Genomic DNA, 23951 nt, shown 5'->3' with positions numbered 1-23951 from the left:
TTAGTCATTTTGTTTGTTTTGCATGGTCTCACTCATCTCTCCCATATTTCTCCAATAAATATATAACTATGGCTTGATAATTTCTATATAGCTTGGCTTGATGAAAGATCCTGGAATACAGCCCTGAGCTAATTATCCTAGCTCTGTGCAAAGGATTTCTTTTGATTTACTTAAATTCTCACACCAGTGCTTTCTTTGCATTAAGATGTTTAGAATATATTTTAGGACAACATTCTAGGAGAAATGGCAGGAGTTAGAGGGAGAAATACACGAGAGACTGTGTTTTCTTTCCTCCTTAGGAGAAAAAGAAAAATTTAGCAAGTTGAGCTTACTGTTGGACACTATTTTTAATCCCATTATGACAGCTATGTAACTATTAGAATGAAATTAGCACAGATCGTAAAGATCTTCCATCTAATGTTATAAACATCCTAAAATGAAACTCACTGTTTAGATCTGCTTAGATTAACAACTAGATATAAATGAAATAATAGAAAAAGATTGAGAAATTCTCTGAGAAATTCCCCTTGAATCATTATATGCGTGAGTGATACAATGATCCGATTTCCAATGTTTTCAAGCATTTAGAAAAGAATGTAGATTCGGCTAGTCATTTTTTTAAGTATTTTGGAAATTTGTATGTTTTCTGCCTTTTCCAGTGCCTTTTAACCCCTACCTTATTTGGAAATAAGAACCTGTCATACAGAAACATATATAAACCTGTGCAGTCTGCTGATGACCTCTGAGACTATGTCAGTCTAACAGTCCATTTGAGTTTTCATACAAAGAAGGATCTCAAAGGCAGTCATCATTACATGATAGATTATAGGTGAATTCTTTTCATGAATTCAAATACAGTGGTTTAAAAGGCCGCATACACCATGCTCAAATAGACCCTACGCTATATGTTCATTTTCAGTTGTATTTTATTTGGCTTGGTCTTTATAGAGGAAACATTAATTTAGCCATGACTTCGTATCTAAGAAGCTCTTAAAAACTCCTGGGCATCAGATTAGGGAAGAGAATAATAGACCTAACTAGTTTTCAAATTAATTAAGTACTGCTGTCGTTTCAAAGATTGATACAGGAGACTATACAACTAATCAATCATATTTTCTACTAGGTTTTCTTTTTTTAATCAGGAGAAAAATTATTTGAGTGAGATTCAAGATCCCATAGGAGCCATGGGGCTCCTGGCAATAAAATAGCTGTTTCATTTTAGATGATCAGAAAAAAATTATTTCCACAAAATTTGATTAATGTATCAACTGTTCCTTTAAAGAGTTGGCTCATATGGATAACCAACATTGACAGTGTTGTTAGAAATGCCATGATATTGGTGAACAGCTTATGTTGTTATTGTTGTTCTGTCGCTGAAGTTTTGACCCATGAAAGCCAGGCTTGCCTGTCTTTCACTGTCTCCTGGAGTATGCTCAAACTTACGTCGTTGAGTCGGTGATTCCATCCAACCATCTCATCCTCTGTCGCCGTCTTCTCTTTTTGCCTTTAATCTTTCCCAGCATCTGGGTCTTTTCCAGTGAGTTGGCTCTTCGCATCAGGTGGTCAAAGTACTGGAGCTTCAGCTTCAGCATCAGTCCTTCCGATGAATATTCAGAATTTATTTCCTTTAGGACTGACCGGGTTGGTCTCTTTGCTGTCTCAGGGACTCTCAAGAGTCTTCTGCAGCACCACAGTTTGAAAGCATCAATTCTTCGACACTCAGCCTTCTTTATGGTTCAACTCTCACATCTGTCCATGACTACTGGAAGAACGATAGCTTTGACTAGATGGATCTTTGACTATAGGAGCAACCTGTAGTGATACTAAGAAGTACAGAGTTTGTGTAGCAATCTCCATGTATATTGCATCACATAGGATTCCCATGAAGGGTGGTATGCAAGAGAAGTTTGAGTGGAAAAGAACTCTCTTTTCAATGCATAGTATTCATCCTGCCTCTATGCCATTTGTTAATTCCAAATTTTCTCAATTGCTTAACTCATTATTGACTAGAAACATATTAAAGTGTCTTTCGTTGCTCAAGTGTTATTGACTGGAGACATTTCAGTATTCACTTACATAACAAATCACAGGCCACAGGCATTAGTTTCTACAAAAATCCCCCAGTCAATACCATGCTAAAACTAACACTCATTATGAGCAAGAATTCAGATGCTTAAATATATTCCTGAAGTCATTTTTACTAGTGCTAATAAATAAGTATGCCCATCTTAAATCTTTAAAAATACTTTATCACTATTTTCAAATGTACAGCAATGACCTGTAATTTTAGAATAATAAAGAGTCACATAATTGAATTTTAAATACACACAGACACATCATATGTATGCTTATATTTGTTTATGTATTTTGCTAAATAGTTATATTTAGTATATTGTGCTCACAATGAATTCTCAAGCAAATCATGCATACATAATAATTAGAAAAATTCCTTTCCAGAAGGTGTTATTTTTAAGACAGGGCAATTTTTCTTGAGACCAGGTCCAGTTTATTAAACAAGCAAACATACAAATATATTAATGTTTCATATGTTTACCTGTCTATGCAGCATAAATTGCTCAGCTGTGTTCAATTCTTGTTGATTCTAAGTCTTTATTAATTTTCCCTAATGAAGGGGGTGTCCTTTATCAATTAACAAAATTTACCAAATTACTCAGGGGGAAGATATGTTGCTTAAATATCAAGGAGACTGCAGGACTTGATAATTTTTAAAAAATCTGTAATTGTTACAAGATTATTTTCAGTCACCACTATAACAAGAGCTAATGTGCTCAGTCTGTACATTCTACCCCAAATACACATAGAAATGTTTCCTGAGTGGCTTTAATCAAAAAGATTATTATTAGCAAGATTCTTTTAGTATAGATGTGTACAAGTTCTTAGCTTGTAGTTATCTAGTCACTAAGTCATGTCTGACTCTTTGCAACCCCATGTACTGTAGCCCGCCAGGCTCCTCTGTCCATGGAATTTTCCAAGCAAGAATACTGGAGTGGGTTTCCATTTCCCACTCCAGGGGATCCTCCCGACTCAGGGATCGAACTCACATCTCTTGCATTGGCAGGCGGATTCTTTACCACTGAGCCACCAGGGAAGCCCATGAGCTTGTATTACCTCCAAGATAATTCAAAAGGTTTTTATTTGAAACCATAATCATTAAAGATATTTTTAAGGTCTCCAGGATAAATATCTAATTTTAGGAAAGGAGGTTATTTTAAGTTTTCTGTGTGTAGACACATTTTTGTACTAACCTCCTGTTCTGGTAGTTTTATGTGTCATTCAACTAAAAAAGGAAATATTTTTAACCTTTCCTCCCATTGAGATATCTTTTATGCTCTGAGATAGAATAGCTCTGAATGTGGGTTTGTGGGTTTCTTTATTTGGTTTTTTTGGTTTGTTTTGGAAGGTCACAGTGAACAACTACTTGGTTTGTCAAAAATAAATTTTAAGAGAGTCTTGATCTTCATACTAGGATTGGGACTCTGGCCCAATCCTTGTGACCCTGAGCTTCCTGCTTCTGGCTGGCTATTGTGTCACTGATGAGTCCAAGCACAGAATGAGGAAGCATCGCTCCCCATGTGGGTACTTGCTTGGAAACTTATAGAAAAAGACAAATGCTGTGAATCTTTCATAATATTTTTCTTCGATTAGATTTTTTTCCCCCAAAAGGAACATTTTTATTTTCTGCAGCCCATATCAAGAAAGCTAGTTGTACCCACTTCAGAAACAAGTTATTGCCATATTACCAACTTGGAGTATCCTCTTTATTGTTTTATTTTTTTAAAGTGAGTATACAATTTATTTAACATTCAGACGTCATTAAGATGTGCAATATGGCAGTTTTACTAAGGGTTTAACTCTACCTGGGATGATTGCTTGCTAGGGCTTAGCAACAGGGTCTAGTTCACACTTAGTGCTGATTAAATATTTTACTGAATGATTATAATACCAAGCAAGATGTATTCAAAGGCTTTCATAAAAAATCAATTTTAAAGGCCTTCCTATTCAGGCTAATGACAAACACAATACGGCAGACATGTCAGTTCAACATAATTGACTGATATTATATATCACTTATATCTTTTAGTCCATCAGTATATTATGAAATGATACAGGACATCTAATAAAACCATTTCTACAGAGCCAAGAAATAAATTTCCAAGAAAGAGTGATTTTACAGACCCCATCTTTTATATCCAATGCCAGCAGGCTAACTCTAAAGAGGATAAAGCCAATGGCTTTCCTGTCCAGGGTTCATGATTCCCTGGTGGTCCAGTGGTTAAGACTGTTCTTCCAATGCAGAGGACATGGGTTCCATCCCTGGTTGGGGAACTAAGGTCTCACCTTCTACATGGCTTGACTGAAAAAAACAAAAAAACAAAACCCCTGGAATATCCTCTTTAGTGGTTGCTGCTTGAGAATGTCCCAAGAACATTATACATCCTCACATACAGATTCCTTTCACTGTGTCCCATTTTCAGTAGGTGTAAGAGCTGATATAGGCCACTGGTGGCTTGATAATCTTGCACCTTGAGTGGTGTGTCTTCCTAATGCCTCATTCGAGAGGACCATCCGTATTAATTTGCAAGAGAGAAAATATAATTGGTCTTACTAAAGATGTATTTCTGATGTTTATATATACTCATTTAACTTGATGCTTATTCTTAAACATACCTACTGAATCTCAGAAGCCATTTTTTTTTTTTCCAATTCCACAAACCATTTATCCTTAGAGCCTCTGAACTTGAAGTAATATTGCCACTTAAATTAATTCATCTTACCTACTAGTCTAGTTCTAACAAGGAAACCCTAAGTGGTCATATCTGTATTTAAAGATGATTCTATTGGTCATGAACTTTTCCAACTACATGATTAACAGGCTATTAATTCCAACATAAAATGATAATATATGACATACTTAGGATTTTAGTGCAGAGGAGCCTGGCGGACTACAGTCCGTGGGGTCACCAGAGAGTCAGACACTACTTAACTACTAAACAACATAGTATTTTAGTAGAATCTAGTAACTTTTAAAATATATATATACATATATATATGTATATATATATATCACAGATTCAACTTTTCTTTTTGTCCTGGTTAGTAATAGTGAATAATAGAATATCATTAAGTCATCTGACAATAATAATACACACAGTGATGGTTAAATAATACCCACTGTTGCATCTCTACATCTTGCCAGGCTTCATAAACCTTTGCCTTACTGAAAACATTAGATTTTAACAGCTCTTTTTGGAAGGACTGAATGAATACAGAGTTAGACAACATATTCATCCTTCAGGCCATCATAAAAGGCAGTAAGAAAGCACATCAAAGTTTGAACAGTACTGTCACAATTCCCATGATGATGGTGTGTCCAGAAGTGTGCAGGTCAATTCTGCATGTCCTTGAGTTGGAAGCTGCCTACTTGCTCTGTACCCTGCCGTGAGTAGCTGAAATGATCAGACACTTGTATGATTACCATTGGCAATTTTATGTAGCATTTGATGCCAGAATCTGATGTTTTTCATCAATCCCAACTAGAAACATTACTTGCTTTTGATTTGGGCAGAAGTGGAATTCTCCAGAGCTCCCTAATTTAAAAATATTGACCACAACTTTGATCCCCCGGCTTTGATTTTTCCTGGTTTGGCCATTTCTATCTCCCTTTCTGAAGAGGAGCCCGCTATCTCTTTGCTATATATATATTCTTCTCCACTGAGCCCAGTGGGGGCAGGGACTTCTTGCTAATTATTCTGTCACAGCCCATCTCCTGCTCTTGGCCCAAGAAAGAAAAACTACTTATTTGGACAGTCTTCTTTTCGCGTTTCTCACTCTCTGTGTGGATAAAGCCGGGGCTTTCATCACCTCCTTGCAATACTTCCTTCTTTAAACACATTTTTTGGTTTGCAGGCAGGCTGTGGAGCTGACTCCCGGCCTCCTGACTGTACATCGTAATGTCCTATCAACTTTTCTTTTTTGCAGAGATCACCACTGGCATGCCAGCCTCAACTGAGACAGCGTATGTGTCTTCAGGTAAGGAAAATAAGCTTGTCGAGTTTTACTAACCAGAACGACAGGCATCACAGCTGGCTCTTCCTTCTACTAATCAGAACCCCTTCTGCATCCACGTTTCAGCTGCTCCTGTTTTCTGCGCCAACATTTTTTCTCCAGTTCATTCTGCCTTTTTTGGATTTTCTTTAAAGGAGTACAGTTCTTGCTGTGTGTCTGAACTTGGACCTGAGAGGCATGCATGAGAAAAAGAAAACTAGATGCAACTTAAGGAGTACTACACCAGGAAAGGAGATATCTGGGTTGTAACTTCAGCTTTTACATCTTTCTAGGTGTTTCTCTTAGTGGGCTCTGCCCTCCTTCATCCATCACAGTTCATTCCTGGATAAAGTATCACTGTCTGACCTCTGACCTTTGGGCTCTTAATGCTCAGTTGTCAGTCACTGAAGTTGGGCAGAAGCACTGTTATAGGCCTGACTTTTTAAAATGCTGTTGCTTTTTTCTTTTTGGTTTGTTTGGTTTTGTTTGTTTCTCACTTGCCTGTAATATTTGCTGATAGCAGTTGTGATCTGAGCATATATTAGCTACTTAAAACCCAACTCTACTAACCCATGTATAACCCTAATTCATTGATTTCTCCACTAGCCGTGAATGTCATTCATCTGGTGTGAATTTAATTTTTTTTTTTTTTTACTTTTTCTTATCCTTTGTGATTCTGTAGTTAACAAAACCTTTAGCATATTTACAAATAAATATTTAATCTCAGAGGCCATGTGATTTAACAGCCATTTTCTATCTTACCTTCCCCAGTTTAGCCTCTTCTCTTCAAAGCCATTGTTCAAAATCATAAGAGCTTACTTTCTCTATGTCTTAGCCACTTTGACCATATTTAGGGCTTATGCTTGTGTTGCAAGGTGGTATGATCCTGGAGTATAAGAGGATCTCACTTTTCTGAGTAGCAGAAAAAGAATGATAGAGAGAGAGAGAGAAGGAATATAGAGAGATGGAGATAAGAAAAAATTTGTAGAGTTTCTGAATTTCCTCACCTTTCACTCTAACATTTCTTTAATGTACGGACTTCATTTTCTGACCCCAGTTGGTGCTGTTACAAATCTGAGCTTTTAGATTTATGGGCTGCTTGCCTTGGGAATTTGGAATGACTGTAACTATTATTTTCGGCTATGTGACTTGAATCTTTATAGCTTTATGGTTGCTGAATTTCAATCCTTCTTTGATACTGAGTTGTTCTTAGTTCTTACTCATAAAAACCTTTAGGTCTCGTGCTTTTTTTTTTTTTTTTTTGCATGAGATATGTTTTATGTTCTGCTTTACCTAAATATGGTCTCATGCTTTTTTTTTGCATGAGGTATGTTTTACGCTCTGCTTTACCTAAATACTGGTTTTCCTTCTTTAGCCTTACCATCTAAGAGAATCAAGCTGCTGTGCAACCCCAATGATTGTATTATGTATTTATTTAGTACGTTTTGTTTGATCCTAATGTAATCGCTCTAGTGGACCTTGCATGGACTATATTCAGCATCGTGTTTGGCCAGAATGTTTATGCAGAGCAGTTTGCCTGAAAATATTTTCATCCTTCTTTTTTTTCCTCTAAGCATGAAAGTTGCCTTTCATTCTCTCTGAATGTGGAGAGTGTTCTCTTTGGTTTCATGTTTCTTAAAATCAAGACCAACCTAAGAAAAGGAATTGTCTGTCTTACCTGGAGTGTGGATCTGTTCAGAGTAGTGGTTCTAGGAAATTTGAAGAGAGCAGCTGGTGTGTGGAGGGGTATCTTTGCAGATGGGTACCTTTGCAGCTTTCAGAAGTCTTTGTGTCCACACTGTAGAAACATTCCTCTATGGAATATTCAGATATTCTTTGAATATCGCATATACCTTCCTTTGACTTTGAGATGCTTTCAGCTTTTCTGTTGCACCATTTTCTAGATCTCTTGTTCTAGATGATACCCAAGGATGGCAAAATTTCTAATTTAAGAATCCAAGTGGCATGACTCAATAAAGCTTCATTCCACTTTTATTTTTTATAGAGTCTCCCATTAGAATATCAGTATCAACAGAAGGAACAAATACTTCTTCATGTAAGTATATTTAAATATTCTGTTGACTAGTGTTTAACCCAAGACAGTATCTGCTTCTGAAGATCATGTTCATATCCTCCTCTATCCTTATTGGGGAATGGGGTATCAAGTTTGGGAACAGAATGGTGTTTGCTGTTTGGAATAGAAATGAACTCCTGCTCTGCTTGGGATTGACCAGATATCCCCTTCCCCTGAGATACATACATACAGTTTTAAGGTAATGTAATGTCTGTGAATGTTGGAATATAATTGCACCCATTCTGAGGCCTAGTTCTGGATGAGCAACAGAGAACATTGTCGGTTGTTCTTTGTCTCTTTACTTTTGTTTTTTTAGTGTTTCGTGATGCCTTCAGCAACTGCCTAAGGCGTGATACCCAGCTGTTCGGGATCTTTATTCCAAAGCTCCTCAGTTCTCATATAAAGTCTGTTGTGATGGATTTTGGAAACTATATATAGATGCCCTTGATTCAAATTTGATAGCAAGTGACTAATTATGAAAATGTTTGAAAGCAAGTCCCTAGGCAAGATCTCAGATTAGTTTTCAAATGTTTAATGTGAAATGTGCTTTGTGCTTGTGGAGGTCTACAACTGTTAGATTGATTGGTGCTTTGCGCTGTATCAGGGGAACTTAAGAAGTTAGCAAGGACTAGTAAAAATAGTTTTGATACTTATAAATTGTGAATAGCCTAGAATTAAATTTTGATATGCAACAGGGGAGTTTATCAGGCCTTGAAAATAAAACTTACAAATACAGTCTTTCTGTCCCTGATTGTAGCTCTTTATTTAAAGCTTGTAATTATTCTATTCTAGCCCAGAGAGTGTGTTTAATGAACAATTTCCTTTCTCTATCAGCCTTGTATAAAATACTTGAACTTACTTGAGGCAATTTCCATTGTTTTGCCAATCGGTCTAAATATCCAGTTTGATTTTAAAATCCATTTGGGTTGGTGATACCCAGACTGTCACAATACGATGTCAGTGTATTTTTATTACATGAAGTATGATGTTTTGACTATACTTTAACTAGATAAAGCATTGTTTAACTGGATTGATGGCAATAATCTAGTAAGATCAAACAGGAAAGGAAATGCTCAGATTAGATTGACTTCCCCTAAGGATAAGCATTACATTCTCCAAAATGATAATCCTTTCTGGGGAGTTTGGGATATTTGTTATTTAATTCTCATTAGGAAAAGATTAGAATAATTATGTAGATTTTAGCTAACTAGTGTTGAGGAATCATATTGAGCCTTGTTTTCTATTTTTGAGTGTTTATTAAGCAAAAGCAAACACTAGGATTTTCTCTCTGTCATTTTGTCTGAGAATCATTTCCCCCCTGCATGATTCACTGAAAAAAGTTATTGAAACTCTTGTAATTGGAACCCTTCATCCTATCATTAATGGGATGGATGTGATTCTTAAGTATATCTGAGTAGTTTGGGAATGGAAGAAATACTTAGGGAACTGAAATGAATCTCTCAGTTTACATTTCTGTTCACTGCAACACTGTGGAGAGAGAAGTCATTTTGAAATTTGACTCTGATCTTTAACTCTCAGCAGAATTAGTTCCTGATACTTGGTCAGGGTTTAAAAGTAAGAAAGAAGGCTTTGTGTACCGTTGCATTAAAACATTTCAGTGACCCATTTCCGTATGTCACTCCCCACTCCTGGGGGGGTCTCAGTAAATACTGCTGAGTTGATTAATGAATTTTTTTTTTGGCATATTGTATCCATTTAATGAATACATATTTTAATCTCAAAATTATGTTCTGTATTTTGGAAATATAAGCCAACAGTGGCAGGGTCCTAGGTCCATGCTAGCAGCATGCAATACTCAGCTCCTCCAAAGGCCATATTCAGTGGAATTCTGCACTGGGGCAGGGCTCTGATGCAAGCATATCTCAGTTTAGTAAAGGCTGGAGCTGAAACTTGAAGAACCAGCAATCATAATACCCTGGACTTAAAAATTCAAAATATATAAAAGTGTCAAAGGCCCAGGAAAAGTTCCCACAGGTCAGAAATAATCAGCCCTGAGTAGGTTTCTTTTTGCTTTGTTTCAGCCAGAAAGGAGACATGCAAAACACCTGTATGTGACTGGAGATTTTAAGAGATTCATGTTTCATCTGCAAACACTTTATCATTTTTGCCCTCTATTTGTTTTTCCTAGCATTTCATAAATTTGGTGAAATAGCAAAGATATGATACTAATCTTTCCCTTTGTAAGGCTCATTTTAACTACTTCCTCTGTGAATTTGCATTATACATTCACTCTTTTTAGAGTTGTTCATTTATAATTCTTTTAAAGTGCCTTATAATAATCTTTTGGTAAGAATTAGCATTGTTTTCCTTCATTTTATGTTATCCTTTTGTAAAGGAGGCATCTGTGACTTAAAACATATGAATACTTTGCTAAATGAGTGTCCTGTTACACATAAGTAACAGGTTGTAGAAAAGAAGAGCTTCAAATTTGCAAAAGTCAGTAGGACTATCTTGTTCCTCTTTTACACAGCATCAGCAAAAAAGTAAATTGATTGTTTAGGACAAACCTTAACGATTTCTCTCTGAATTGCCAGCTGCTGGTGACCCCATTTTGCAGACGATTTTGTCAAATGCTATAAAAAATATAATTGTTATACCAACCACTTTACTGAATTAAGTCCCATCCATTCCAATTGAATATAAAAATGAGAGAAACAAAAATAGAAAGTCTAATGAATAATAACAAGAAAGAAAATAAAGAGAACTTTCTGGAAAACAGTCTTAAATAGTAATATATGTTTCGAATCATAGTAATAGTAATAGCAAACCTTTACTGAAGGCTCACTGCATGCCAGGCAGCGTATAAGGTGATTTACATGGTTCATGGTTCTCATAAAACCTTCTTCCATTTCTCAGATGATGAAACTGATGTATTTTATCTAAAGTTTCTCAAGCAAGATTCAAACCCAGGCAGTATGCTAGCCTGTTGTAACACATGACATTTTGTTGCCTTTAAAAAAAAAAAAAGAAGAAGACTTTAATATGGAAAGGAATGAGATTCTGTGAATGGGTGGAAAAGTTGTCACTGATACAAAGTGGATTGAAAGTATGTGTAGTAGATTAAAGTAAATGCGTTGCCTTGAACCAGCTGAGCCCATGTAATCTTTATGTTACCCATCAAAGGGTGGTGAAGGGAAATGAAAAGAACACAGACATCAGATGGACTCATGTTCTTAAGTCTAAATACCAGTGCTGTTAATTACTGTGTATTCTTAGGCAAGTGATTCAGTGTCCTTAAGGCTCAGTCACTGTGTCTGTATAATCATGTTTATCTTAAACTATACTGAGAAGCCTAATATGAACGAATGAATGTGAATCGTTTAGCACTTAGATGGTCTTCCCCTGTAGACAGAAGAGAGCCAGTACTTGAACAATGCACATGTCTCTGAAGAAAATAGAAATGAAGGGAGTCCTTCCATTTTATTTGAGCAACATAAGAAATTATCCTTATTGTTGGAGCAGGAAGGAGTTAATGATTTTTCAGTCTAAATGGTGATGTTGGAAGTTCTATGCCAAGAAATCACTGTCTTTTCCAAAATAATATATATTCTTAGCTAAGACTGCACTGGAAAGGAACTTATCCAGGAAGTCCTCTTTGAAATCTCTGAATGAAATGAACAACTCAGTCTTTAATTTGGCACCTAAAAAAGCTAGCTGAAGGAAGAATGCCTTTTGTCTGCAGAAACATTTCTGTTATAATGAGATTTACAGCATGTTCCCTGGGAGACAGCTTGGTGCTCTGGATTGAATAGATTGGACCAGGTCTACTGGTCCATTCGTGAGCTTCAGAGCTACGGTTCTTACTTCCCCCTTCATCTATAACTGACTGACCTACTCTAAATGCAGACAGAACTGCCCAGACCTTTGCTAAATGATTCTCAGCTGGAAAAAAAATGTCATTCCAACTTCAGATCTTTTTTGGTACCAAATATGAACTCTGTCCTGTGATGGTTGAAGAGCTACTTCTGATTGAATGCAAACTGTGCTTCCAGATTTCTATAAACATGGTCTTTTCAAGGGTGTGGTAATTCTGTGTCTTAGGAGAATGACAAAAAAATTGCATGCTCTTTGGCAATAAAAGAAAAACTTTCAAAGGAGATTGCCCAACTGGTATTACCTCCACTTTCCTCCTTGCCTGGAGAGTGAGTTGCAGATTTTTAGGGCAACAGAGGGACTTGGGAAAAAGTCAGGGCTTGTATGTCAGTGTTAATATTCTTACCTTCATGCTCACTTCTTTCATTTTCTATGTGAACATCTTACATTTTCCCTTACAACTTTCCCTTGTACTCCCTGCAACTGGAATATCATTCCTCAGTTCTGCCTTTCTAAAGGCATTCAGTGTCCCTCATTGCATTCCACTACTTGATAAAACGTTTCATTGAGCTTATAACTAAATTATCCTTACCCTTTGTATTCTGTTGAAATTAATCTGTTACAAAATTATTCTTTTGACCCATACAAATATGTGTGTACTGTGTATATATAAATAACTGATTTTTGTATCATACTGTAAATTTTATAAGGTATATTTTCATATATTGAGTCATTTATTCACACAATAATTCAATAATTCTATGACTAAGATTTCATCCCATTTGTTAGATAAGGAACTTGAGACTCAGAAATTTCTGACATATCCAAATTCAAAAACTATGTAAGTGGTAAAACAGAAATTTAAGCCTGAATCATCTGATTTAAATCATGTTGTTTTTTTAAATTAAAAAGTCTTACAGGATCCATGCAACTACCTTGAACTTCTTTTTTTTTTTTTTTTTTAATAGTTAAAAGTTTTAAATTTTTATTGAGGTATTTTCAGTTGTACAGCAAAGTGAATCTGTTACACATATATGCACTTTTTTTAGATTCTTCTACCATATAGGTTATTACAGAGTATTGTGACGTATCAAGTGCCATACAGTAGATCCTTATTAGTCACTTATTTTATATATAATAGTGTGTATGTCATTCACAGCCTTCCAGTTGATCCCTCCCCACCCCTTACCCCTTGATAACCATACGTTTATTTTCTATATCTGTAACTCCATTTCAGTGTTGTAGATGAGTTCTCTTATACTCTCTCAGATTCCACATGTAAGCGATATCATATGATATTTGTCTTTCTCTGTCTGACTAGCTTCACTCAGTGTGACAGTCTCTAGGTCTATCTGTGTAACTTGAACTTCTTTAAAAAAGGGAAAAAGAGAGCTTCTTTTAAAAAAGCATCAAAATGGAGTCTAGGTGTATAATCACACTTATACCAATTATCTCAGAGTCAACTTTTTGGTGAAATAATATACTCTCTACAATCTCCTACATAATGAAATGGACAGGAAAGTGCTGAGTTACTAGCAACATAATTCAAAGTCTTAATACTATAAAGGAGACAGAAAACAGCCTAGAATCATTCCAATGACTTGCTCTTTGACTTTGAGAATTTACCTGTTTCAAAACATTGCTATTTACAGAAGTGGGATTAAGAGCCATTGTGCTAGTAGGAATCGGATTTTCAACAAACAGGGAAATCTTCCCCAGTGGTTGTTGATGTTGGGGGTAGATGGGTAACCTTATTCTAGGATGATTACTGTTTAACCTCCTGCATGTGATGTGAAAGTCCCTCGGTCATGTCCGGCTCTTTATGACCCCATGGACTATACAGTCCATGGAATTCTCCAGGCCAGAATTCTGGAGTGGGCAACCTTTCCCTTCTCCAGGGGATCTTCCCAACCCAGGAATCAAACCTGCGTCTCCTGCATTGCACACAGATTCTTTTCCAACTGAGCTATCTGGGAAGCCTTGCATAATGTCATAAATCCTAGATATAATTTGTATGATAGCTATATTTGTTAGTATAAAATTATCAGCCCCAAAGCAATTATTTTCCTGTATTTCATTCTTTGGGGGGCTTTTTATTAGAATATTCCCTTGAACATTAGAAAAGATCCTCCATCTTTTTATCAGCTGGGAGAGGAAGGACATCTCTATTTTTCTTGCTTTTAGAGAAGAATTAAAACTATAATTAAGTGTTTTTAATCCTTAGGAATAGAGCAGTGAGGTGGATTATATGTAAAAATTAAAGGAAAATTAAGTGGTGACATGAAGACAAGAGAATGGAGTCAGAGAGGCACAAAGAAAACATCAAGGAAAACAGAGCTAGCAGGATTTTGATGTTTGCTTATCAAAGTAAATGATTGACCTGGTGGATTTCTTCAGTCGTCACTTTTTTTTCAAGTTGTCTAGGGATCTTTTAAAAATGGGAAGAGGGGAAAAAAAAAATGGGAAGAGGGGCCTATCTATTATTAAAAGACGTGCATGCTATAGGAAGCAGTACCCCCACCCCTCAAAAAGGAGCAATAGGTACAGGAAGGGTTAAGAACAACGTCATAAAGCAGTAAGAAATATGGATGGTGATTCAACTAGAAGTTTCTCAACTGCAGGTGATAGAAATTCAACTGCCAAGAGCTTAAATATAAATGAAGTGTACTGGCTCATAAAACTGGCCCAATTTGATCCAGAGGCTCAAATGATATGATATGACAGTTTCTCAGTCTTTATGCTTTGCTTCTCTACAAATGTTGGCTTTGTTCTTAGTGGGTTTTCTCTGTCTGATAGGGGTATAGCTGCTCATATCTTGAGGCCTCTTTCCTCTTGGTTCATAATCTAAGAAGAGAAAATCCACTTCTTATGCGAATACCAGATTTTAAGGAAGAATCTGATTGGCTCTGCTTGCTTCATATACTTACCCCTAAAATAATGACTGTATCCCAAGGAGATTAATGACTCCAATTGGGTGGGGGCTGGGTCAGATATCCACTGCTGTGTGTGTGTTTGGGTTAGTGGGACAGATGGGCTCAGTCCCTTGGGAACTAACTGCACGCTGTGGGTTCACTATAGAGAGGAGGGTTCTGTACCTAAACATGGAGAAAGTGGACCAGCCAGGCCAAACCAACATGGTCCTCTATAGCTGATGAGCAGACAAATTTAGAAGAGTCAGGAAATAGGGCTCAAAAAAAAAAAAAAAAAGAGAGAGAGAGAATTTTAAAGGAAAGTTAACAATAAATGTTATTGAAAATTATTTAATTGGGCAAACAAAATTAAAGCAAATTTACCATTGTGAAGAAAATAATGAGTTAAATAATTGAAGACAACTGAAATATCATTTTTAAAGGCCTCTTTAGGTACCTAAGAGCTATCATCATTCTTAGGAATGCCCTCTTTTAATTTCAAAACTGTTTTAGCCTCTTCTGAAGAAAGTAGAAAAGAGTAGAAAAATGGGTTACAGTTTTCAAACCTGAATGCATGGGAAGCATTTTCAAATCAGTAAAATGTTCAGACTTTAGAGTTAAAAGCCAGAAAGTACTTCAGATTTTTTTTTTAAACCTATGATTAAGTAGATTTTGAGAAATTACTAGTTTCTTTCACTAGAGTAGTTGCATGTTGATTAGGATTTTCTTTTTTTTTCCAGTAAGAAAAGGAAAAGAAGCATGCTTAGTCCATTCCATTTAAGAATGCATAGAACAGTCAGCAGGTCTTTTGAAAAGTGTGAACTCACACTGATTGAGGCTTTATCAACCTCATAGATGTTAGACTAAAACCCAGAGGGAATAATGTCTCTAGTAGTTCGTCCGTGAGCATCTCCCACGGTTCTCTGCCTTATTCTTACTATAATGCCTCTAGCGTAGCCATTGCTTGGGTACTTACTTCATTTCTTTAATAGAGAGGCTGTGGATACATAGGTCAACTAATCCTCAAAGAAATGCTGGAATGGCGCTTTCCATTTTATCTCTGTCAGAGGTCAACAAAATCTTAAAAACCGATAACATGGGCCAGTGTGGGTTGTAGCCTAAAGCTGTGCCCATCTTCCTTCAAGTCCATAACTGTCTCTTTTTAGGAGATTGGGTATTTAGATTGGGTTAGCTCATCAAACATGAGCTGTTGTTCTGGTTTTTGCTCAGGTATTCCAGAACCTCTTCTTCAAGCCTTGTAAAACATGACATGAAGAGAGGGAGCAAGAAGGAAGGACAGACTGGCTTTGTTAAATAAAGGAAATTTCATCTGTAATGATAAACTGTTTCACCAGTTTTTCTTTTAAGTTTTAAAAGAAATTTGGGAGCTATTAATATTTCCATTTTAATAGTAAGAATAATAATATATAGATAGGGATAAGCTAAGTGTCTACTAAGGTCAAACAGCAAGTAAGTGGTAAATTTACGATGCAGATTTGATGGGCCTGTTTCTACTATTTGATTCTTAGACCACTGAGGACTGACCTCCCTTTAATTAAAATAAACAAATAGTCAATAACCCAGTTCCTACTCTATCCCAGCACAGTGCTAGGAACTGTGATGTGTGTTTCTTGGTGGAGGAGGTGGGTGGGAGAGGTGGGTATAGAATAGTCCTGGGGCTGAAGGAGTTTGCAGTAAAGTAGAAGAGCTTATTTGCGGCTAATTGTGCTCTTTGGATGTGAAAATACATGGTATAACAAAGTAGAACGTGGGGTGCAGACTTTTACTTTTTTATTTTTTCTTTTTTTATTTACTATTTTTTCGTTTTTTTTTAAATTTATTTATTTTAATTAGAGGCTAATTACTTAACAATATTGTATTGTTTTGCCATACATCAGCATGAATCCGCCACGGGTGTACACGTGTTCCCCATCCTCAGCCCCGCTCCCACCTCCCTCCCCGTACCATCCCTCTGGGTCATCCCAGTGCACCAGTACAAAGTAGAACATGGGGCGCAGACTTTTAAATTGAGTTATTTTTTAAATAATATTGCTTCAGATAGAACATGTTTATTCACTCTGTGGTAAGTATTGTTTAAAACAAAGTATTGTTTGGGTAGTGATTTGTTTTACTGTTGTCTTTTTTTTTAAGTAGTCAATTGTTGTTTCTGCCTCATATTTAAAGTTTTGTCATTTTACCAAGAAGTCAGAATTCTGGCATTTATCTCATTTAAAAAGATGATGAGAATCTATCATTTGCCACTAAAAGTAGGAGGAGGGAGGAGGGTTCAGGATGGGGAACACATGTATACCTGTGGCGGATTCATTTTGATATATGGCAAAACCAATACAATATTGTAAAGTTAAAAAATAAAATAAAAAGTAGGAGTCTAAGATTAAGAGGCATCAGAAATTATGTCATACAATGTAGGATTCTGAAAGAAGTTTGGAGAGTTTCTAAAGAACTTAGAAATTTAACTGGGTATTTTAGAGGAGTTTAACTGCAGTGAGATTACTCTTTGATTATCAGAAACTTTTCCATGATACACAAATGGACTTACAAAGATACGTGATATATCTAAGGAGATATTTTTTATTAGGTGGCCTAGAAATGCAATGGCACCCCACTCCAGCACTCTTGCCTGGAAAATCCCATGGACGGAGGAGCCTGGTAAGCTGCAGTCCATGGGGTTGCTAAGAGTCGGACACGACTGAGCGACTTCCCTTTCACTTTTCACTTTCATGCATTGGAGAAGGAAATGGCAACCCACTCCAGTGTTCTTGCCTGGAGAATCCCAGGGACGGGGGAGCCTGGTGGCTGCCGTCTATGGGGTCGCACAGGGTCAGACACGACTGCAGTGACTTAGCAGCAGCAGAAATGTATATGGAAAGCTTGGAGCTTCTTGAATTTTATTTTCATTAGGTAAAGTTTGTTTTTTATTTTTATTTCCTAAAGGAAATAAATTGGCCATTTAATTGGTTCAAAGGTATCAGAAATGGCAAACTTTAAAATGTATCTTAGTTATAATGGAGTGATACTCTAGTAAATTAAAATAGTAAATTAATTCGAATTATTGCTTATTAAATATTGAAAAGTAAAATTATCCTTTAAGATGATTTCTCTCTCAATTTTATTAAACTTCATTTCTTAAGAACAGTGATTAATTGACAAGCTTCTGGTCATTTGATCAAGTTTTTAACTATAAATTCCCCATATAGGAAGAAAGATATATTAACAGAATAATCTACAGGAGATAATATGTTAAATTTTTTATAATGTTCTGTACAACTGTTGTCTTGCATTTTTACTCAGAGATACATTTTGTCAACCTGCAGAAATCTGTGTCATTCAAAAATAAGGTAACTTTGAGAACAAGTCATAATTATTTATAATTCTCAGCCTACAGAGCTATAAGAAAGAAGGAAGCTGCTACATTTATTTTTTTTAATGCTGTAAAATCTAACATAGCCTCCTTCTGATAAAATGTGCCCGGAGGAACCCACCTTGTCAGACAGGATATTTTTATGGTAAAGTATGATATGAAGGGAATATAAAGAAGAGTAACTTTACATATACCTGAGAAAAAAATTAAGTGGCCATAATAGATTTTTTATAAATTATGTACATTTCCCTCTAGTTGACCTAGATGAATTTTTTCCTCTTCTCTCCTTGTAGAAGCTTCTTAATTTCATGTCCCTAATGCTCCAAAGCAGAAATACATCTTTGTTCACTCAAGCTATCTGCAAAAAAATAAACCACACAAAGAGTCCTTGGGTATGTTTTAGAATGAATAGATCATGGGGGCAGGAGAATTAGCTTGTATGTGCAAATGAGGCTGTGTGAAAGCAAGATAAGCTTTAGGAAGAAAATAGGTAGCTCAAGGGCACATAAGCGGTTTATTCGAGCCTTTAAAAGTGTCTTTACGGTGCAGGTAAAGGGAACTGAGATTTAAAATTGTTAAGCTTAGTACAAAAATAGGAATGAAACATCACATCCACTCCGTGTGTACACATAGGAACAAGTATTATGGCAAATTTTTCTGCTCTTTTTTTTTTAAGTTTCTAGAATGTTGGCTGTGACCTTTTGGGTAAAAAGGGTATCAAGGATAAGTCTAACTGAAGTTTCTGGTAGAGTGAGACTTCATGAAGAATAGAGTCAGCTATAGTCTACATAATTTTTAAAAGGTCATTCTCGCCCACGTTTTTAGAAGAGGTGCAGACCTTGGTATATTTTATTAAAGAATGAAAAAAAAAAAAAGAAGAAGAAAGTAAGAATGAAGAAGAAAAAAATTTTTGAGTGTTTTAAGAACACACAAACTATCCCCAAACTTTCTTTATAATTTTATTAAAGGCAAATTCCAGACATTTTTAGGCAGTCTCTTTAACAAAAAATGTTTTTAATAAAACAAGTTTTAAGTGTCAAAAAAAAAAAGGATGTTTGAAATTGTAAGGGAAAAAAAAGTCTTTTTCTAATCAAAGAATAAAAGTGAACTCTGTATTTTGTTATACCCATATGTTAGATCTATCTTCCAATGCCCAGCCTTACTGTCTTGGTGACTTCCTTGCTCTTGCTTCAGACAACAAGCTTGCCACTTTTAACTGTCACAGGTGTCTACATCACTTCCCAAACTGGAATGTAAGGTCTTGAATGAAGAAATTTTGGTTTGTGTTTCCATTCCAATAACACACCACGATTCTGATTCCTAGGAAGGATTTTTTTAAATGGAAATGATCATTAATAGTGAGATGATTTTTCTAGTTAGATTGTCATAATTTCTAAAAGTTGTACGTAGGTGTAATTATTGGAAAACCAACTAACCTTCAATCGTGAAAAATATATTTAAATATTTAAATACTTTTAAATATTTAAAAATCAAGGTTGAAAAAATTCACACTGACAGATCACATTGACTTAAATCATAGATTGAAGGTTTCTTCCATTTATGATCAGTTTTTTACATGATGATTTATAAGACTGTTTCACCTTGTGTGCACGCGCTCGTGTGTGTGTGTGTGTGTGTGTGTGTGTGCGCTTAGTCACGTCCGACTTTTTGTAGCCCCATGGACTATAGCCTGCCAGGATCCTCTCCTCTGCCCATGGAATTTCCTAGGCAAGAATACTGGAGTGGAATGCCATTTCCTACTCCAGGGAATCTTCCTGACCCAGGGATCGAACCCTTGTCTCTTGCATCTCCTTCATCCATAGGCAGTTTGTTTACCACTAGAGCCACCTGGGAAGCCCCCGTTTCATCTTAGATGGGATTATTGCAAATTATCTGAAAATCTACAAGTTAACTGGTTGGTCGCTGTTCCTCCCTGTGGTGCTGAAGAGTCATTTGGGAGTGAGGGAATGCCACAGCATTAAAAAGGTGGATTTTTCTTTTGTTATTATTAAAAAGGTAATAATGAAGTATAATAATATTTTTTAATGAAGACCTACCATGTGTCAGCTACTTTCATCTGAGAACAGATAGTATTTGTCCCATTAGATAGATGAAGACACTGAGAGGCTTAGATAACTCAGTATTTGTCAAGGTTATTTTAATATCTAAATTCCACACCAGCCTCTCTGACTCCATGTCCTCTGTTCTTTTTGACCACTGAGAGTAGAGGTCGAGGTGAACAAAAAAACCTTCAGAAGGTTCCTTTTGTGACCTCCATCATGTGTCTCTAAGGCCATATAATCATTGCAGCTACCTTTAAATACGCTCTTTTCCCCTACTGAGATCACTTGGACCAGATCAATTCTATGGATCAGAGTTCCTGAACAAGGTATAGAAATATATATGCACATTTACTATGATAAAAGGAGTTAAAACTAGATGGTTTTTGGTAACAAATTATATTTGTTAGATACTTGGATAATGTAGACCTGAACTGATGATCCTGTGCTCAGTCGCTCGGTCGTGTCTGACACTTTGTGACCCCGTGGACTGTAGCCTGCAGGCTCCTCTGTCCATGGGATTCTCCAGGCAAGAATACTGGAGTGGGTTGCCATTTCCTTCTCCAGGGGACCTTCCTGACCCAGGGATCGAACCCGCATCTCCCTCATGGCTGGTGGGTTCTTTACCACTGTGCCACTGGTGAAGCCCATGGGTAATATAGAAGGAATACCATAAACCATTCTTCCTCCACCTAAAAAAGTATCTTGTTAAATATTAAATATCTGAAACTCAGTTTGCTCAAGATAAGACTAAGCATAGTATGTGCTATGTAGCTTCAGCTACTTGATTTTGATGATAATTTTCAGTTTTTTTGAGATACAGAATAAAAACCATAGCTTTTTGTTTATATATTAGAGTGATAGGGAAGGTTATTTGGTTTTAACAGTTCCTTCAGTAAATTTTGTGTGTGTATTTAGATTGACATTTTTTTGTCCATCCTTAGTGTCTTTTTCTCCCCAGGAAAGATGGCATTCTCATCCCCTGCTGCTGTTAACATTTAGCAGGCAGCGTTTTGTTGCACTGTGGTATAAATTCCAAGTGCCTGACAATGATTAAACAGAAAATGAAACTTGAATGGCACTACCTCAAAATCTACTTAATGTCATGTAGGTATCGCTGTAGCAATATATCAGTTTTGAATACATGAAGAATAAAAAATGTTGGCTTTTTGTTTGGGGCCAGATTTACTTTTCTTTGAAATCAAAAAGGGAAAATATACCAATTTGCCCAGAATCACTAAAACAGTGAAGTGGAGTTATAAATAGGGTGGACTATAAAAATACAGAATGAATTCTATCTGAACTTGAAACGCGATACTGTACACCATGCCTAATGTATAGCAGTTGTAATTTTCTCATTTGTATACTGATTCTATTTGTTGTCATTCAGTCACTAAGTTGTGTCCAGCTCTTTTCCACACCAGGCTCCTCTGTCCTTCAGTGTCTCCCAGAGTTTGCTCAAATTCATGTCCATTGAGTCAATGATGCTATCTAACCATCTCATCCTTTGTCATCCCCTTCTCCTCCTGCCTTCAATCTTCCCCAGCATCAGGGTCTTTTCCAATGAGTCAGTTCTTCGCATCAGGTGGCCAAAGTATTGGAGCTTCAGCTCCAGCAACAGTCCTTCCAATGAATGTTCATGGTTGACTTCCTTTAGAAGCGACTGGTTTATTTTTTTTTTTTTAATGTATAACTGTAATTAAAAAGCAAGCACTCAAGAGCGATGAGACAAAGAATTAATTGGGATTACAACTCTTTCTGCATTGACTGCAAAAGCTTGGTGATCCGAATTGTGCTTCAGTGGTGAGCTCAGGACTCCCTGCAACCCCCAAGGCTCTTCTTTACCATTTGTTATTACTTAGCTATTTTATTTGGCAGGGATCCCTTCAATCTCATCTTCTAATGCACTGGCAAGCTTCCTGTCGCCAATAGCTTAGAGCCTACTACTGCTGGGGTAGGCAGCATAGCCGAACTTTCTAGCTTCTGCATCCTTATAAATAATGCATCTGGTTTCCTGTAACTACATGAACCCTTAGACTTTGGTAGGCATGTCGCTGTTAGTCAGGGAAAAAGAGTTGGGAGATGAACAGTTGTGGAAATATTTGCAGGCAGTTATTGTCACTGATTGGAACCTGACTCGATCATATATGCATTAATCACTGGGTTAGATGCTAATGGAATGCTTATGATATTTATAGTAGACATAAACAAGATATATAAAAAGAATATCTTTGCTGACTAAACTACACGCTTAATTTAACATGGAAAGTGCTTGTAATGTTAATCTAGGACCTTTCAAAATTCTATCACCCATAATTAGATCTAATTTGCTCCTCATTTTAAGAACATCTTTTAGTTTGCACAGAATTCATTGACTTTTTGGGTGTGTGCAGACTTGTCCTTAAGAACAATAAGGAGATGAGATATTGGGTACAGATAATACCTGATGCTCCAAGTATCTTGATGGTGTAACACACTGTTGGATTTGAAATGAAGAAGGGAAAATACTATGTTAATGAAAAATGGGGATTTCCCTTGTGGTCCAGTGGTTAAGACTCTGCCCTCCACTGCAGGAGGTGTGGGTCCAATCCCTGGTTGGGGCAGCCAAAAATTACCCAAAAACAGTTAAAAGCAAAGCAAGAAATGTACATCATAGTTTTAACACTCAAGTTGTTACTTTTAGGATTAAAAATTAATGTTTTATTTTTGAACACAAAAGATATTAGTACTTAAACAAGAGACACCATTTTTTAAAACTGAAAACTGTTTTTGCAATGTTCTTTCAAATGCACCTTCAGACAGTGTTAATATAAAATAAGAAAGTTTCACCCCAGTATATATCCTTCTCTTCATTGAATATGCTATCACTGGACATTCACATTCTGACAATGTTTAGCTTATAAACACTTATAAAATTATGAGAATAAAATATCTAAATTGATTTAGATGTTGAATAAGTGGGTTTCTCTATATATTTTCATCAGAATTAATTGAAAAAAGGAAAAATCATGTTTCTAATTTGATAAAGGAAATTAATTCTAATCACTTTATTGTTGGTTTCTTTAATAATCATCCATTCATATTTGAAGAGCTGATATATTTATGAGGATAATAACATATAACTTGAATAGTAAAACTCACTTGGTCATCTTTAGTCTTGCCAAGTCAGCGCTTTTGCAGAGACTAGGTAGTTATCAGAACTAATGTTAGTCAAAATGTTTAATACTTATTTCTTCAAATAACTTCCTTATTGATTACACTATCTTCTACAAGAAACCAGTTTTTTTAAATCAAATCATTAGATCTCTATCTATATGTATGTAATATGGTTTTTTCTTTTTGATGTTTATGTTTTGAAATGTCAGAATTTCTATGCATTTAAAACATTTCCTGAATAATTCAGGAAACTTGTCTACCTAAATTTAAAACTGCATTGGCCTCATCAGTAAGTAAGAAGCCTTCATCAAGAAAAGGGACTTCCCTGGCGGTCCAGTAGTTAAAAGACTCCCCACCTCCAATGCAGCGGGGCATGGTTTCAGTCTCTGGTTGGGGAACTAAGATCCCACATGCTACATGGTGTGGCCCCCAAAAAAGATAATAATAAAATGTATGAATATTTTTTAATT

The 23951-nt window shown here is 36.2% G+C and overlaps 1 protein-coding gene across 8 annotated transcripts in view; it reads left to right on the top strand.

The window, feature by feature from the left end:
* The window catches only part of NRG1 (neuregulin 1), a 1145979-nt gene that overhangs the window by 975711 nt on the left and 146317 nt on the right, over positions 1-23951 (top strand). For 5 of the 8 annotated variants that reach the window (XM_070364124.1, XM_070364122.1, XM_070364123.1 and 2 more), the window contains exons 4-5: positions 6001-6051; positions 8072-8122. The exons of the other annotated variants lie outside the window; for them this stretch is intronic. In XM_070364124.1, the coding sequence (XP_070220225.1) occupies positions 6001-6051; positions 8072-8122 (102 nt within the window). The remainder of the gene's footprint in view (positions 1-6000; positions 6052-8071; positions 8123-23951) is intronic. 8 annotated transcript variants of the gene reach the window in all.

This window comes from Bos mutus, chromosome 27 (assembly GCF_027580195.1).
Source record: "Bos mutus isolate GX-2022 chromosome 27, NWIPB_WYAK_1.1, whole genome shotgun sequence".
NCBI lineage: Eukaryota > Metazoa > Chordata > Mammalia > Artiodactyla > Bovidae > Bos > Bos mutus.
The sequence above is the reverse complement of the archived record's forward strand: the minus strand, read 5'-3'. Positions and strand labels throughout refer to the sequence as shown.